General features: G+C 50.0%; 1 protein-coding gene across 1 annotated transcript in view; it reads left to right on the top strand.

Annotated features, from left to right (window-relative positions):
• Positions 1-16,342, top strand: part of ITGA11 (integrin subunit alpha 11) — a 97,648-nt gene that overhangs the window by 70,039 nt on the left and 11,267 nt on the right. Inside the window, exons 15-21 of the mRNA XM_065871738.1 lie at positions 605-735; positions 5,070-5,236; positions 6,621-6,763; positions 8,188-8,298; positions 11,719-11,804; positions 13,208-13,415; positions 15,738-15,836. Of these exons, the coding sequence (XP_065727810.1) occupies positions 605-735; positions 5,070-5,236; positions 6,621-6,763; positions 8,188-8,298; positions 11,719-11,804; positions 13,208-13,415; positions 15,738-15,836 (945 nt within the window). The remainder of the gene's footprint in view (positions 1-604; positions 736-5,069; positions 5,237-6,620; positions 6,764-8,187; positions 8,299-11,718; positions 11,805-13,207; positions 13,416-15,737; positions 15,837-16,342) is intronic.

The following is a 16,342-nucleotide window of genomic DNA, read 5'->3' as shown; positions in this document are numbered from 1 at the left end:
GGCTCCTCTTCTCTGGAAGTGCCTCAGGCTGGAAACAGTGCTCTTCCTAAAAGTGACCCATCCCAAGTCCCCTCAGGTCATCACTTTTGCCTACCTATTTTATTAGTAAGATATACCACAGTTAGAGATAATGGTGGGTTACCTGCCAGGTGATGTGTATTTACACCCAGTGCGGGATTCTTTTTTTTTTTAAATTGAAGTGTAGTTGATGTACGATATAAGTTACAACACAGTGGTTCACAATTTTTAAAAGTTATACACCATGTATAGTTATTATAAAATATTGGCTATATTCCCTGTGTTGTACAATATATCCCCATAGCTTATTTATTGTATACATAATAGTTTGTACCTCTTTATCCCCTACCCCTATCTTGCCCCTCCCCCTTCCCTCTTCAGTGGGGAACACTTTTATGACACACTATTTTAATCTAAAAGAATGACTTAATGGCAGGAATTTCAGGTGCCATAATGGACCAGGAGAGGAGATAGCTTTGGGCCGGGGAAGCTTCCTGATGATTTCAAACAGGCTGTCTCCAGGGCTCCCAATTGTATCTACCCCTTAGGGTGCCCATGCCCAGCTCTTTCCTTCCCCTCCCTGCAGAGAATCGCTGCCTCAGAGCTGGCTCCAGGCCTCCAGTATTTTGGCTGCAGCATCCATGGGCAACTGGACCTCGACGAGGATGGGCTTGTGGACCTGGCTGTGGGCGCCCTTGGCAACGCCGTGATTCTGTGGTTGGTTCCCCGTTTCTCTCGACTCTTGGGCTCTCCTGAGTGTCATGATGGATACAGGGTTTAAAAGATACGCTTTAGGATCTCTGTCTCTTGTCTTTAATCACTGAGCCAAATGCACCCTGTTCTTATCCCATTGCGACTACAAATTTCCTTTTCATGGAATCACTGTAAGTTATTTTGAAGTCCAAATCCCTCTTCTTAGTGGACTGCTAAGCTTTTAGAGCAATTTAGTGGCAAAAAGCCCCTCTTAGAATTTTTCCTAAAAGTTCTGGCTACTTGGTCATTTCTTCCACTCAGCTTCTAAAGCTACTTTAAAGGACAGACTGAGGATATTCTCATCAGCTGGGAGGCTCTCCCTTCTACCCCAGTGTGAGAGAGGATTTCTTTCCTCCAAACCCCATCTGACCCCTGGTTTCCTTTTTCAGGGCCTCATTTCTGCACCATTCCATCAGATATTTGTCATACATTTGCACTTAGGGTCTCTACTTAGCAATGGTCTACAGCTTTGAAAAAGGGGGGCGGGGTGCTTTCTAAAAGTCCATCTAAATATTTTACCATGTGATGTGTCAGACACTTTTTGAACCAAAAAAATTTTTAATTTGAGCTAGTTTTTTATATGTTGATACTTTTCATTATAAATACAATAACTTAAAGAAAATTTGTAAAATAAATCACTCAGAGTTTCATCACCTTAACATTACCACTATTAACATTTTGGTATATTTCCCTACCAGCCTATTTCCACCTGCATATAATTTTATATAAACGCAATCACATTTTTCATACAACTTAAGAAAGACATTAAACAGAGATATCCTATGACTTCACAGGGAGAATCTTCATGTTCTTGGTCCTCAAGAATATTACGATCCAGTCGGGAAACGTCTTAGTCCAAGTTCCCAAGAAAACAGAGCCTGAGGCTAAAGCTTCTACGCCTGCGCCCTGGAAGGGGCTTCAGCCCCAGGGACGGAAGTGAGGGTCAAGGGAAACTGAAACAGGAAGGGAGGAGAGAGATATGAGAGGTCGTTAGTTACTGAATGAGCTGCAGCCTCACGCCTGGGGCAGCTCCCTGCTCCAGCATCTCCAGAGAGGAGGAAGGAATACAGCCTCTGCTTCCTGCAACAGTCCCTTAGGGGAGCAATGGGGAGCAGCGTATCTGCGGGCTCCTTATGTCCCCCTGTGTCATGGCCAAAGCATCAGCTGCCCCACGCCTCCAGGTGGTGTCCCCTGGCCCGCTAGGCAAGCAGGGTCTCTGCGGGTCCAACACCGGCTCCACGGCCTCTCCTTGAAGGTCTGCTCTGCAGGTGGGGCTCTTAGGTCTTTGGTAGCAACAGCAGCTTGGGCTAAATGTACGCACTGCATTGCAGTTCAGGTGAACAAGACCCAGGGTAGAGGGTAGACATGGCCTCTGGGGTCTGTAGGGTGACACATAAACTACGTCCTTGGAAGCAAGTTATATGCACACATACATCAAAAGAATCAGTCTCACAGAAAGGACTCAGTCAAGCCCTAGCTTGTGAGGTCTAAACCTAAATGCTACCTGAGTAGTGCCGAAACTGTGGGCTGGAGCCCTCTGGGAAGACTTCATAGTCAAGCTCCATGGATCTCAAACATGACTACCCTTAGGATCACCTGGGAGCTTTTAAAACTCTCATTGCCCAGGTTTTACCCAGACCACTGAAAGCAGAATTTCTAGGGCAGGGGCCCAGGCAGCAGTAATTTTTAAAGACTCTCAGGTGTTTGTTTCCAAACAGAAGGCGTTCTCACTTACCTGCTTTGGTTCTCACAATTCCCCATCAGAGAGATCGTGGGACCTGCCCAGTGCAGCCAAGACTCAAACCCGTCCTTCTCACTCCACAGTACAGAGGAGGCGCCATCCCTCTTCCACTACGAAGAGCAGAGTATTAGCACACATAATCACGCTAAAAGTCTGAAGCATCTAAAACACACTACACTTATTTCTTTCTACATAAATGCATAGTTTGGAGAGGCAATATTTCCCTTCCCTAACTCTGATTGACTTAGACAATAGAAGTGTAAATTTGCATTTCCTTGGCTGCCTGGATGGGACAGTGTTGGGATGGATGGCTGTGGGGGCAGGTCTCTAGAACAATGAGTTATTCTCTATGTTAGCTGCACATTGGAATCACCTGGGGTGCTGTCCAAAGTGTGGTCCAGAGACCAACAGCACTAGCATCACCTGAGAGCTTGCTAGAAATGCTGGATCTGCATTTTAACCAGAGCCCCAGGAAATGCGCAAATGTATTAAAATCTGAGAAGCACTGCTTTAAGACATGGTGATGCCTATTCTTGTTGGATCTGACCTGGAGAGCAACTTGGGCATCAGGATGTTTTTAATTTAATTTTTATTTTATATTGGAGTATAGTTGATTTACAATGTTGTACAGGGGTACAGCAAAGTGATTCCATTATATATATACATATATCTATTCTTTTTCAGATTCTTTTCCCATGTAGGTTATTACAGAATATTGAGTAGAGTTCCCTGTGCTACACAGTAGGTCCTTGTTGATTATCTATTTTATATGTAGTAGTGTGTATATATTAATCCCAAACTCCTCTAATTTATCCCTCCCACCACCTTTCCCCTTTGGTAACCATAAATGTTTTTTCAAAGTCTGTGAGTCTGTTTCTGTTTTGTAAATAAGTTTCTTTGTATCACTTTTTAAGATTCCACATATAAGTGATATCATATGATATTTATCTTTCTCTGACTGACTTCACTTAGTATGATCATCTCCAGGTCCATCCATGTTGCTGCAAATGACATTATTTCATTCTTTTTTATGGATGAGTAATATTCCATTGTATATATGTACCACATCTTCTTTATCCATTCATCAGTCAATGGACACTTAGGTTGCTTCCATAGCTTGGCTATTGTAAATAGTGCTGCAGTGAATATTGGGGTGCATGTATCTTTTCAAATCATTGTTTTCTCTGGGTATATGCCCAGGAGTGAGATTGCTGGATCATATGATAGTTCTATTTTTAGTTTTTTAAGGAACCTCCATACTGTTCTCCATAGTGACTGTACCAATTTACATTCCCACCAGTAGTGTAGGAGGGTTCCCTTTTCTCCATACCCTTTCCATCATTTATTGTTTGCAGGCTTTTTGATCATGGCCATTCTGACTGTTGGGAGGTGATACCTCATTGTAGTTTTTATTTGCACTTCTCTAATAATTAGCAATGTTGAACTTCTTTCTGGCCATCCATATGTCTTCTTTGGAGAAATGTCTATTTAGGTCTTCTGCCCATTTTTTGATTGGGTTGTTTGTTTTTTTGATATTTAGCTGCATGAGCTGTTTGTATATTTTGGAGATTAATCCCTTGTCGGTTGCTTCTTTTGCAAATATTTTCTCCCATTCTGTGGGTTGTATTTTTGTTTTGTTTATGGTTTCCTTTGCTGTGCAAAAGCTTTTAAGTTTAATTAGGTCCCATTTGTTTATTTTTGTTTTTATTTTCATTACTCTAGGAGGTGGATCCAGAAAGATATTGCTGCGATTTATGTCAAAGAGTGTTCTGTGTTTTCCTCTAAGAGTTTTATAGTGTCTGGTCTTACATTTAGGTCTTTAATCCATTTCGAATTTATTTTTGTGTATGGTGTTAGAGAATGTTCTGGTTTCATTCTTTTGCATGTAGCTGTCCAGTTTTCCCAGCACCACTTATTGAAGAGACTATCTTTTCTCCATTGTATATTCTTGCCTCCTTTGTCATAGATTAATTGACCATAGGTGTGTGAGTTTATTTCTGGGCTTTCTATCCTGTTCCATTGATCTGTATTTCTGTTTTTGTGCCAGTCCCATACTGTTTTGATTACTGTAGCTTTGTAGTATAGTCTGAAGTCAGGGAGCCTGATTCCTCCAGCTCTGTTTTTCTTTCTCAGGATTGCTTTGGCTTTTGGGGGGTCTTTTGTTTTTCCATACAAATTTTAAAATGTTTTGTTCTAGTTCGGGCATCAGGATTTTTTAAAGCTCTCTAGATTACTCTGATGTACATGCAGGGTTGAAGTGATGAGAAGGCAAAAGGATGTCAGTATGGTCTGCAGCAAGCACAGCCCCTAGGAAAATGATGAAGGGCTGCCTCAAGGGGCTGTGAGGTTGCTTAGCCTGCCCTTCATCCACCTGTACACTTTTTTTGCCCAATCCTGTGACACCTGGACCCCCTCCCTGCATGCCCCACCACTGCCTCACTCCCAGTGGGGGTTTTACAGATCCCGTTCCATCTGGCTCTCCACCTTTCCCTGGGTCCCAGCAGAGCAAGCAGTCTTGTACCCCACCCAACCCCTGCTTCTCTCCCTCCTCCTGAAGGTCCCGCCCTGTGGTTCAGATCAATGCCAGCCTCCACTTTGAGCCATCCAAGATCAACATCTTTCACAGGGATTGCAAACGCAGCGGCAGAGACGCCACCTGCCTGGCCGCCTTCCTCTGCTTCACACCCGTCCTCCTGGCACCTCATTACCAAACTTCAACAGTCGGTAAATCAACCCCCTCCCCACTTCCCCAGCTCCAATCTCTCCCCCATGGGCTTTGCATTCGCTCTGTTTCTAAACCTGGGCTTTTGCTGAAATGGGTTTTAAGTGCCAGGTGTCACACCTAGAGCCACATTTGATGACTTCTAGATGCCCATTCAATGCTCTGATTCCAGGGGGCAGGGAGGGGATCTCATGCCAAGGTGAGGATGGCAGTGAGCAGTGGTGACCAACGTGGGAGAGGTTGGGGAAGCAGAAAATAGTCAGAGACAGTGTTTGGATCAGAACAGGGGACTGGAAGCAGTGGAACAGTCTGGGGTGTGGAAGCTGTGAAGTCGGATTCAGAGAAAGAGTCAGACACAGGAGGGGGAGCTAGTAACCAGGGGGTCAGGCAGATGAAGACCCGAGTAGCAGTGGTCATTGCTCAGAGTAGGTGTGAGTCCACAGCAGGGCAGTTTCCTTCTGAGGGTCCATCACTCCCAGCCAAGGTTGGGATCAGACACCTGCTTATGACAGCCCTGGGCCCAGGCAGCCCCAGCAAGTGGCAGCTACAGGTTCCAGCACCAGGTTAGACTTGTGCAGGAAATTGGGACCACAGAGAGCATCTCAGCCAAGGAGCAGGACCGACCAGATGATTAAAAAACGGGTGTCCCAGAAGGAAGATGAGAACAAAGGCAGACCTGGGTGGTTGTGTCCTTCTTTCAGCTTCTTTCTATGATAGGAGAATGATGCCAAGAACCTGTGCACCCAGAGTGCTGCTGGGGTACCGGAGAAGGGGCTGAGCCTTTCCAGCATTTAGCAAAAGATCAGCCTAGTTGAAGGGGAGGAGGCTGCAGGCCTTAAACCCCAGAACAGCCTTAGGTTTGAGGAGCTGGTGGGTAGGACCTGGCCAGCCCTCCCTAGTGTGATGGGAACTGCCACCTGCAGAGGCTCGGACCCAGACCTGATGGGATCCTAGAGCCGAGGGCGAGGCCCGGGAAGGTGATGGGAGAGGTGGAGAGGTGTGTTGATGCCAGGAGTGGCTCAAATGGAAGCATCACCCTGACCCCTCGTCCTGTCTCCCCTCCTCTTCCACTGCATTCACTCTCCCCTCCATCTCTTCCTCTTTCTTTATCCCTTACTGTCAACACCATCTTCTTTTCTCCTCCTTCTGCCTCCCTCTTCCTTTAGTTCCTTCCTTTACCCTTTCTCACTGTATCGCTCGCTCCCTGTGTGGGAGTTTCCTGCCTACACTGAGCCTTGTGAGGGGAGAGGAGCAGCACTTCCCCTGGCCAGCCTGGAGGGCTTCCTGGAGGAGGATGACTTTCCAAAGGCTATTTTTAAAGAGAGGCAAACAGTCTTCAATGGAAATGTGCCTCCACCTCCATGGCTTGCCCTCTCCTTCCTCTAGGCATCAGGTATAACGCCACCATGGATGAGAGGCGGTACACGCCGCGGGCCCACCTGGACGAGGGCGGGGACCGGTACACCAACAGAGCTGCCCTGCTCTCCTCCAGCCAGGAACACTGTGAGCGGATCAATTTCCATGTCCTGGTGAGCCAGATGCCCAGCGGCCCCACCCACAGAGCCCAAGCTTCTCCAGGAAGGGGACGGAGCTGGGCGAGGTGCTGCCGTGGGAGAGGCAGAGAGCTCAGCTGGTGCCAGGCTGGTTCTGAGCCCCCAGCAGACCTCAGGAGGCCAGGAAGGGGGCAGTGTCCTGGACCTTGGCCATCCCATACTCATGCCCCAGAGCAAAGGCCACTGGGACACACTACTTCCCACCTCACTGTACCCTCCTCTGAAATCTCTTCTTTGCCAGCTCTCAGATGCCCACCATTTCTTAAGCAGGGGGTGAAATTCAAGGAGGGAGGTGGGCTCAATGATGTCTAGCAGAGAGGATGGCGGTCAGCCAGCCGGGGCCATGGCTCAGAAGGAAGGAATAAGTAGGCATCAGCTAATAATGAAGACCAGGTAAGGTGGACCAGTGGCATAGACAGGCTTGGGTGCAGGAAGAGAGAGATGCCAGACTGGCAGAGCGGGAGAACCAGTGGGGGCCTGGTGCATCCACCCAGAAACTGCAGACACCCAGCCACAGCTCCAGCCTCGGAGACACAGGCAGGGGACACTCAGAGCCCACCTGACCCCAATAGTCACTGGGCAAAGGTCAGAGAAACAAGAAGTCCTGGTGTCTGTTAATAGTGTTGCCCCTCTGATGTGTCTACGGGCTGGTTCTCAAAGTGTGGTCCCCAGACCAGCAGCATCTTCATTACCCAGGAACTTTTTAGAATTGCATGTTCTCAAGCTCCATTCCAGACCTAGTGAATCAAACTCTCAGGATGGGACTCAGTGTTTTAACCCCCGCCCCCTCCCAGGGTGGGATTCTGATGCAAGCTCAAGTTTGAAAGTCATTGCCTTAACACAAGGAAGCCACTGGTGTCAAGATTTGGGTTCCATGGTGGGGGCGGGGGGGATTGGGGGATTTTTTAGGCAGCTCTAAGCATCCCCTGGATTGCCGCTATTTTGTTCAACTTTGTTCATTCATTGATTTATTAAGCCTTGTCACAGCGCTAGGACTGTGCTAAGAGGCTTCAGAGAGAGGAGGATGGACACACAATCAGGTAGTTTGGATGCCACGTAAGTGTGTCAGTAACAGGTCTGAACAGAGTGTGGGGGTGAGGTGCTGCCTGGCTTCCTAGAGGCCGGGGTGTTGGGGACACAGGTTCCCAGCCTTGAAGGACGAGCAGGAGGTGGTGAAACATGCAGGCAGAGGGGTTGGCATATGCTGAGCCAAGGGCCCTTTCCAGGAGCAACACTCCTGCTACGGACCCATCTGGGAACCTCCGTGCACTCACAGACGCTAAAGCTCCATGGACTCACGCTCAGGGCTCCCAGCTTCGGGAGGCAGAAGTTCTCTCAGTGGTCCTGGCCATGACACAGATGTTCCCTCTGTCCTCACCCCGTTCTCATCTCCCACACAGGACACTGCGGACTACGTGAAGCCAGTGACCTTCTCCGTCGAGTACTCCCTGGAGGACCCCGACTATGGCCCCATGCTGGATGACGGCTGGCCCACGACCCTCAGAGTCTCGGTACGTCCTGGTGTCCAGGGCAGCAGCTTTGACACACACCCCACCCCCTCCCCTCGCCTCCTCCCAGAAGCCCAGGCTTTGTGACAGGCACAAAGGAGTTCTTCCCCTGCCTCACCTTCCCACCTCCTGCCCCGCAAATTCCCAACAGGCTCCTCCCCGCCTTCCTTATGACTCGTGCTGAGCAATTTCTTGAAGGTAAGGACCTGGCCTTCTCCTGTGCAAGGCTGCTGTATCCCCAGCAGAGAGTGAGCCCGGAGTGGGTCCTGAGATTCACAGGACCCGAAGGGACCTTAGTTCTCAATCGCCCACTTCCCTCATTGACAGACGAGGACACTGGAGGCCAGAGAGAATGATTCAACCACTAGAGCCTAGTCTGCGCTTGTTGAATGATCGACTAATGAAAAAACAGTCCTCCTAGCCTGCTCCAAGTATTCCCAAAATAAGTAGCTTTAGCCTCATCATTGCCTCTGCACCCCCCAAACCCACCTTTTCTAATCCCTGGCTCTAAGGGCATCAGACTTTTCTGGTAATCTAATATTCAGATGCTCCCTGCAACTCCATATAAATCCCACACAAAGATAACGTCAGACAGTTATCCATTCTGCCTGAGCTGTGCTAGGAGAGCAGGCAAAATAAACCCCGGGGATTTAGGAACAACTTTCAAATATACCACAATGCTCTTAAGACCGTGACCTGCGAGGTCCAGCCTCTGAGCAGTGTCTCTGAGAATTATTGGGTTGGCCAAAAAGTTCGTTCGGTTAACGAATACATTGTTCAATAAAGTTCTTCGTGAAAGTGAAAAATGTGTCTTTTATTTTTACTTAAAACCAAACAAACTGTTTGGCCAACCCAATATATAGAATCCAGCCAGCAAACAACAATTTCAGAATTACTCACATGCTTGCCTGTATTTCTCCTACACAAAAGAACTGTATAGTCAAGAGCAAGGCTTATGAAAATCCCCTCTCTGCTCTCATTCTCCCCCATCAGTCCCCTCAGCTCCTCCCTCTTCCCAGAGCTCCCACATCCTACCACCCACCCCTCAACCTTCACACCTTCCCTCTTCTCCTGATTCTGCATCACAGATGTGTAAGAGAGGCTGTCTGAAAATGCAGTTCAGGAGAGGGGGAGATACTGACCTGGCAAAGCTGGAATCCTCGTTAGTGAGCCAGGAGAGGGGGAAAGCTGGGTGCCCTGAATCTTAATATTTTTCCCATCACAGTCATCACAAGGCCACTATAGCAAATGAATGAGTACATGTCACTCATTCTATAAGCATGTTGAAGCCCAGAGGAACGTGCAGGGCACTCTGCTCTGATGCTGATAACGGATGCAAGGTGGTGATAAGAGTCATAGGTCAAGTCAGAGATGGGAGTAAGCTCACAGGAAGTGTCATCAAGCGGTCAGATGATAGGTCAGGGGGGACTTTCTGGAGGAGGTAGCTTTCCCCTGGACCTTTAGAATAGATGTGAGATGGGGACGATGGGCTTATTCCAGGAAAGCTGACAGCGTAGCCAAGGTGTGGACGTGGGAACAAGCAGGGTGAAGGGAAGTGTAAAGAAAAGATGAGAAAGAGAGCTGAAAAAGTCAGTCTGGGCATATTACCAAGGGCTTTGGATAGCAGCTAAATGTCTAAAAATCTTGTTAAAATAGATTTCTAGCCCCCAGAAAATTAGAAACATTCTTCCCATCTCTCTGCTACAAATTCTTATTTAGCTTCTCCTCAATGCCCAGCACTGTTCTAGTACCGTAAAATCTTGCCTCTTGGGGGAATGAGCCATTCCATACAGTTGAGTGTAACAGTTACTTATCATGTTAAATTATCCCTTTTAATCAAGCGGATAGAAATTTTTCTGAAGGCTATTATATAGTTTTCACACTTGAACAGTATGCTGGGCGGGCTGGGGTGTATTTCATCGGAGACTTGAAATCACCAAGATGAACACGGGTGCTAGAATACAGTGAAGCCCCCAAGGGTTTCCAGAGTGTCTAGAGCTATGTCCTGGCATTAAATGCCTCGCTCTGCCCTCCTTTATATGACTCTGCTGTCTTCCTTGCTGGCTGCTTCGAGCTAAATCCACCATGTGATGGGGAAGCCAAGGGGCAGGCTTGATAGAAACGTGTCTGACATAAGAGCACGTGGATCTGAGTGAGGGCCAGGGAGCTCCCCTCTGAGAAGTTAGTGAATATAAAGTACGCCTGGCCTCTCCTGTCTCCCCTCCCCTGGTTCAGGCTGTGCTCCTGGTGCGGACAGTTTCAATCCTCAGCTCCAGACTTGAACACCCGCCTACCTGCTGAGCCCTTCTCCCTGGATGGGCCACAGGCACTTCAAACTCAGTGTGCCCCAAACTGATCCCCTCCACTGAACCCCTCCATTTATAAATGAATGGTGCGGCCACCCTTCCAGACACTCAAAAGGAAGCTTGGCCAACACCCAGGACCCTTTCCTCCCTTTTAGTCCTGATGAACTCCAGGTCCTGCTGCTCTCACCTCTGGGGTTCCTGACCTGTTTACACACACACACACACACACACACACACACACACACTACCACACCAACACCGTCGTCATCTCTTGCATGAACATTGCATCAGCCTCCTCAGTGGTCTCTCTTCCTCTACTCTTGACCCTTCCAGTCCATCCACCCACAGCAGCCAGAAGGAGCCTTCGATATGTGGGTCTGGGAGGACATGACCCCAAGACCCTGTTAAGACATGACCCCGCCCATCTCTGCATCTCCTGTACCCCTTACTACAGCAACACTAAATAGCTGTCATTCCCCAAGCTTGCCATGCTGCTTCATGCCTCAGGCCCTTTGCACAGACTCGTCCTTCCTCCCAGACTTCCCTCTCCCTCTGGTCCATCCAGCTAACTCAGTCATCCTTTGGAACTCTGACCTACTGTCATTTCTCTGAAGCCTTCTCATCTATGGGCCAAAATAACTGTTTCCTCCCCTCTGCCTCTTCTGTTCCTCATACAGATTTTTTTTTTTTGCACATTTCACACTATAATTATTTGTTCACACACTCATCTTCCCCATGAGCTGAGAACAGAAGCTGTGTCTTCCTCATCCTATATACCCAGTACCAGAGAGCTTGCTCCCCGCAATAAATGATCAATCAGTGTTGACTGGCACTGGGTAAGTGGGTGTTCTGCGCTAACAGCTGAGCTAGGGACTGAAAGGGACCTGGGAGGAGTTGAGTTTTGAGCCATGTTCTAAAGAAGGGACTGTCTATGCCAAAGCATGAGAAAAAGCAGCATGGTGCTGTGAAAAAGGCAGAAAAAACAAAGCCTGTGTCTAGTGCCGCAGAAAGAGGAGCTGTTGTGCTGTGGAGATAAGGGATGGCCCACAGCAAAGATGGGGGCTGGAAGCTCTGGATGCCCTATCCAGCCACCCATACCTTCCTCTCCCTGGCCCAGGTACCGTTCTGGAATGGCTGCAATGAGGATGAGCACTGTGTCCCTGACCTCCTGCTGGACGCCCGCAGTGACCTGCCCACAGCCATGTGAGTAGGCTCCTCCACACCCCCACACTGACTCCTTTCCCTTCCCTGCTGGTGGATCTAGGCTCCCAGGGCCCTGGATGACAATCCTGCACTTGCTTCTCCTAGGCAGCGAGGACCAAACACTGAACTTGGAGCATGGTTCTAGCTCAGGCTCTGCCTCTAACTCCTGTGTGACCTCAGGCAAATACCTTGCCCTCTCTGGGCCTCAATAACCTCCTCTGTAAAATGAACACTGTTAGTCTAATCCAACCTCCTCAAACTTTGTTTAGAAAAGGAATCCTTTCTTTGGCGCCTGCACTATAAAACAGATAAAAGGTGGAGACTGAGGACCTAGAGTTCTTGGTGTTCATTGTCTAACCCCCAGACTAGATGACTTCTAAGGTCCATGGACTGACCACTTGGGCTCAGTACTAAGGAGATTAGCAGAGGATGAGCAGGGTGCTCACAATCCCCTGGAGGAAATAAACTGGCAGGGCTTCCCTGGTGGCTCAGTGGTTAAGAATCCGCCTGCCAATGCAGGGGACACGGGTTCGAGCCCTGGTCCGGGGAGGTCCCACATGCCGTGAAGCAACTAATCCCGTGCACCACAACTACTGAGCCTGCGCTGTAGAGCCCACGTGCCACAACTACTGAAGCCCACGTGCCTAGGGCCCATGCTCCGCAACAAGAGAAGCCACCACAATGAGAAGCCCGCACACTGCAACGAAGAGTAGTTCCCGCTCACTGCAACTAGAGAAAGCCCACGTGCGGCAACAAAGACCCAACGCGGCCAAAAATAAATTAAAATAAAATAAATTTATAAAAAAAAAAGAAACTGGCAGACAAGGAAAAATACTGATCCTATTTCAAATTTATGTAATATATTTTAAAATAATGTATGCCCAGCTTTTATTCAACTATGAAATGATTAGATAGAAGATACATATACAATAAATGGAAATAATACAACACTACTATATATAAAAATAGATAAAAAACAAGGATCTACTGTACAGCACAGGGAACTATATTCAATATCTTATAATAACCTATAAGGGAAAAGAATCTGAGAGAATATATGTGTGTGTGTGTGTGTGTATACATATATATATATGTCTGAATCACTCTGCTGTACCTGAAACTAACACAACATTGTAAATCAACTATACTTCAATAAAAATATAAATAATAAAACAAATAAAAAATAGAAATAGTACATCCAAACCTTGTAGAAGGATGAAGAAGCAAAGATTCTAACCATCTAGGCCAATAATCAGGCTTGTCTCCATATTGAGCTCTGAGCTTCCTGGCAGCCAAAGCCAAAAGGAAAACATGCTGATTGGAGAGGTGATACATGCCCAGTGAGGTCTACCCCTGCATTCCCCATTCCATGTGCCTGATTCCTGCTGGTCTCTTTCCCACAGGGAGTACTGCCAGAGGGTGCTGAGGAAGCCTGCCCAGGACTGCTCTGCATACACACTGTCCTTTGACACCACGGTTTTCATCATAGAGAGCACACGGCGGCGGGTGGCAGTGGAGGCCCTGCTGGAGAACAAGGGCGAGAACGCCTACAGCACAGTCCTAAATATTTCACAGTCAGCAAACCTGCAGTTTGCCAGCTTGATCCAGAAGGTAAGACCTCGGTGGCCTGCCTGGCCTGCCTCAGGGGAGGGGCTGAGGCGGGAAAGGAGGGAGCCAGGTAGGGGGCCGGGCTGCACGTTAGAATCACCTGGGAGCTTAAAGATACCTGTGTTCAGACTTCTCCAGGACTCTCTAATTGATGTGGTCCGGGTGGGGCCTGGGTCAGTCCACTTCTAAAGCTGCCCAGGTGATGCCACAGTGCAGTCCGGGCTGAGAAACATGGGGAGAGGGTGGTCTGAGCCTTTCAGACCATGGAGAGGAATATCCTTCAGCCTGCGCCCTTGGCCCTTGTTAGGGGCACACACACACACACACACACACACACCCCCGCACATGTGCACACTAGTGCATACAGACCTTCTGCCTACAGCTCATCCTCCAGGCTTTTCCACAACAGTCCTTCTAACAAGAATCAGAACGATTCTCCCCACTTTAAAACCTCCCATCATTCCCAGTTGCTTTCACAACAGATCCCGAACTCCTTGTGGTTGCACTCAAGGCCCTTCCTGCTTCCCCAGCCACACCTGCCACTTCTGCCCTCACCCCAACACCGGTAGTCCCACTGGCCCCCACTGTTTCCCAGCGCACCTGCCCTTTCACACCAAGGCCCTACCGACCACAGACCCCTGCCTGAGACCCCCTCCCTCATTTCCTGAGAAGCTCCTGCTTCCTCGTGGTAACCCCTTACAACGCCTGCTTACATTTCACCCTCACAACAACTCCAGGAGGTGGTGGCGGTCATCGTATCCCCCTTTACAGGGGAGGAAACTGAGGCACAGAGAGGGGTTAAGTGGCCTGAACAGGACCACACAGCCAGCAAGTGGCAAAGCGGGATTCCCACCCAGCAGCTGGCTCCGGAGCCCACGTTTCACGAGAGAGCATGGTCCCCATGCCACGCTCTCTGGGGTGGCTTCCTGAAGCTCCAAAAGGCCACACAGGGCCCCTCGGCCCTCACAGCTCCCTGGCGCAGCCCTATGTGTGCTCTGTGGAAATCATCAGTGTCGAGCGCGAGCGCTGCCCCGTTATCACCCTGAACTCCCAGAGGGTGAGTGCCCTGTCTCAGCCACATCTGTCCCCAGGGCTGGGCACAGAGTAAGTCCCTCAGGACATGGCTGTTGAATCATCCTGGGACATCGTTGTCATGTGTGTGTACTGGGGCTCCCAGGTCCCCTCAAACACAGTCTCTGTCCTCACAGATCTCCGTGTCCACCTGGAGCCTGGGGTACAGCATAGGAGAGCCAGCAGTGCCCTTCTGTCCTCACCTCCAGCACCCCTTCCTCACTGGACTGGAGAGAGGCAGGACGGGCCCCTCCTCAGCCACACACGCACACACACGCACGCGCGAGCTGTTTTATAGCCAGAAGGGGAAGCTGAGTGGAGTGAGGCCCCCGAGAAAAGAGGGGGGCTGCGTGCGGTGTCCTCCCTTTCCCCTCGGTGGGCCCCCAGTGTCCTCAGACAGACTTCAAGTTCAATGCAAAGGACCTGAAGGAGGGGCTGTCAGTGCAAAGTCAGTCCCTCTGTCAGGCCCAGGTCCTGTTCCAGGGCCCAGAGTGAAGACGACCAGCCCACCTGATGGCCTTTCAAAGGCCTCTCCTCCCAGAGGTTTTGTGTCTGTTTGGCTTTAGGGTATTTAGGGGAAACTGAGCCCCAAACCTGCATCCATCTCTTCCTGCTTCCCTGGCCCTGAACTTTCCAAGACCAATCTCGTGCCTGTTCATAACCCTAGGGGGAAGGAATCATGGAATTTTGTTTCTGTGACGCAGAAGGGCTTTGGAAACGGGTTCTGTGAAAGGCCGTGTCTGTACACACACAGGCGCGTGAGCACACACACTTGGCAGGTGGTGTGTGTAGGGCTAGCCTGCAGCCTGGCTCCTTCACCTGCCCAGCGTCCATCCCCAGCCCGGGAGATGCTCACAGCTGGAGCTCAGCAGGGACCTCGAGTGGAGGAAGCCACTTGCTGGTGGTCTGCGCTAGTTACCTCCCGTCCCTGGGGCTCAGTGACCCCACCTGTAAGCTGGATGATAAGTCCCGCCTCTGGGCTTGATCCAGAGAGAATGACAAATCAGATACGTGAGCGCCTGCCCACTCTCTCCACGACCCTTCACAGCTGAGCCAGTCCTCTGCCCCCGCACCGGGCTCCCACCATGCTTTGCACTTTCCGCACCCAGAGCCAAGCCGCACCCGTGATCCCAGGATCTGCAGCCTGTGCTGCAGCTTCAGCCTGGGCAGTCGGGGGGCCGGGGGCAAGGGTGGCCCCCCCACCCGGGTCTCGGGCCCACCTAACTGGTGCCCGTGATGCCCCCATCGCCCCAGGACGACTCGGACAGCAGCATCGAGTGTGTGAACGAGGAGAAGAGGCTCCACAAGAAGGTCTGCAATGTCAGCTACCCCTTCTTCCGGGCCAAGGCCAAGGTTGGCGCTGGGGTGGTGTGGGGAGGGAACGGGGCGGGTCGGGGAGGCACAGGGGAGGCAAGAGAAGTGGAAGGGAACAGCGCGGAGGACTGGGGAGGGACGGAGAGGCCTGAGGACGCCTTTTAAGTAGGTTGGTTTTTTCTCCCATGAAATGGCCTTCAAGTGACCAATTACCCAGCCATCCCCAGGGCTGACAGCGCACCCCAGGAGAGCACCAGGACCCTCACCTCAGGGGGAATCCTAGCACTCCCACCCACCGCTCTCCCACCCTTGGCCATTTACCCCGCTGTCCTGTATCCTAACCCGTTTTTAGAATGTCCAGTCTCTGTCATGGTGCTGTGCCTGGGGAGAGATGGGAAGAAAAATGAACGTTTCTTGAGCACCTACCATGTGCTTAAAAGTACATGTGAAAAGAGTGTAGGGATGGGAGAGGTAGGCTTCAGACCGTGGGGACGTTTGCCCATCACCCCCGGGCAGTAGGCAGGCCCTGAAGTTTCTAGAGCAAG

The sequence above is a fragment of the Phocoena phocoena genome, chromosome 2, assembly GCF_963924675.1.
Source record: "Phocoena phocoena chromosome 2, mPhoPho1.1, whole genome shotgun sequence".
Classification (NCBI taxonomy): domain Eukaryota; kingdom Metazoa; phylum Chordata; class Mammalia; order Artiodactyla; family Phocoenidae; genus Phocoena; species Phocoena phocoena.
Note: the sequence above shows the minus strand (reverse complement) of the source record. Positions and strands in the feature narration are given on the sequence as shown.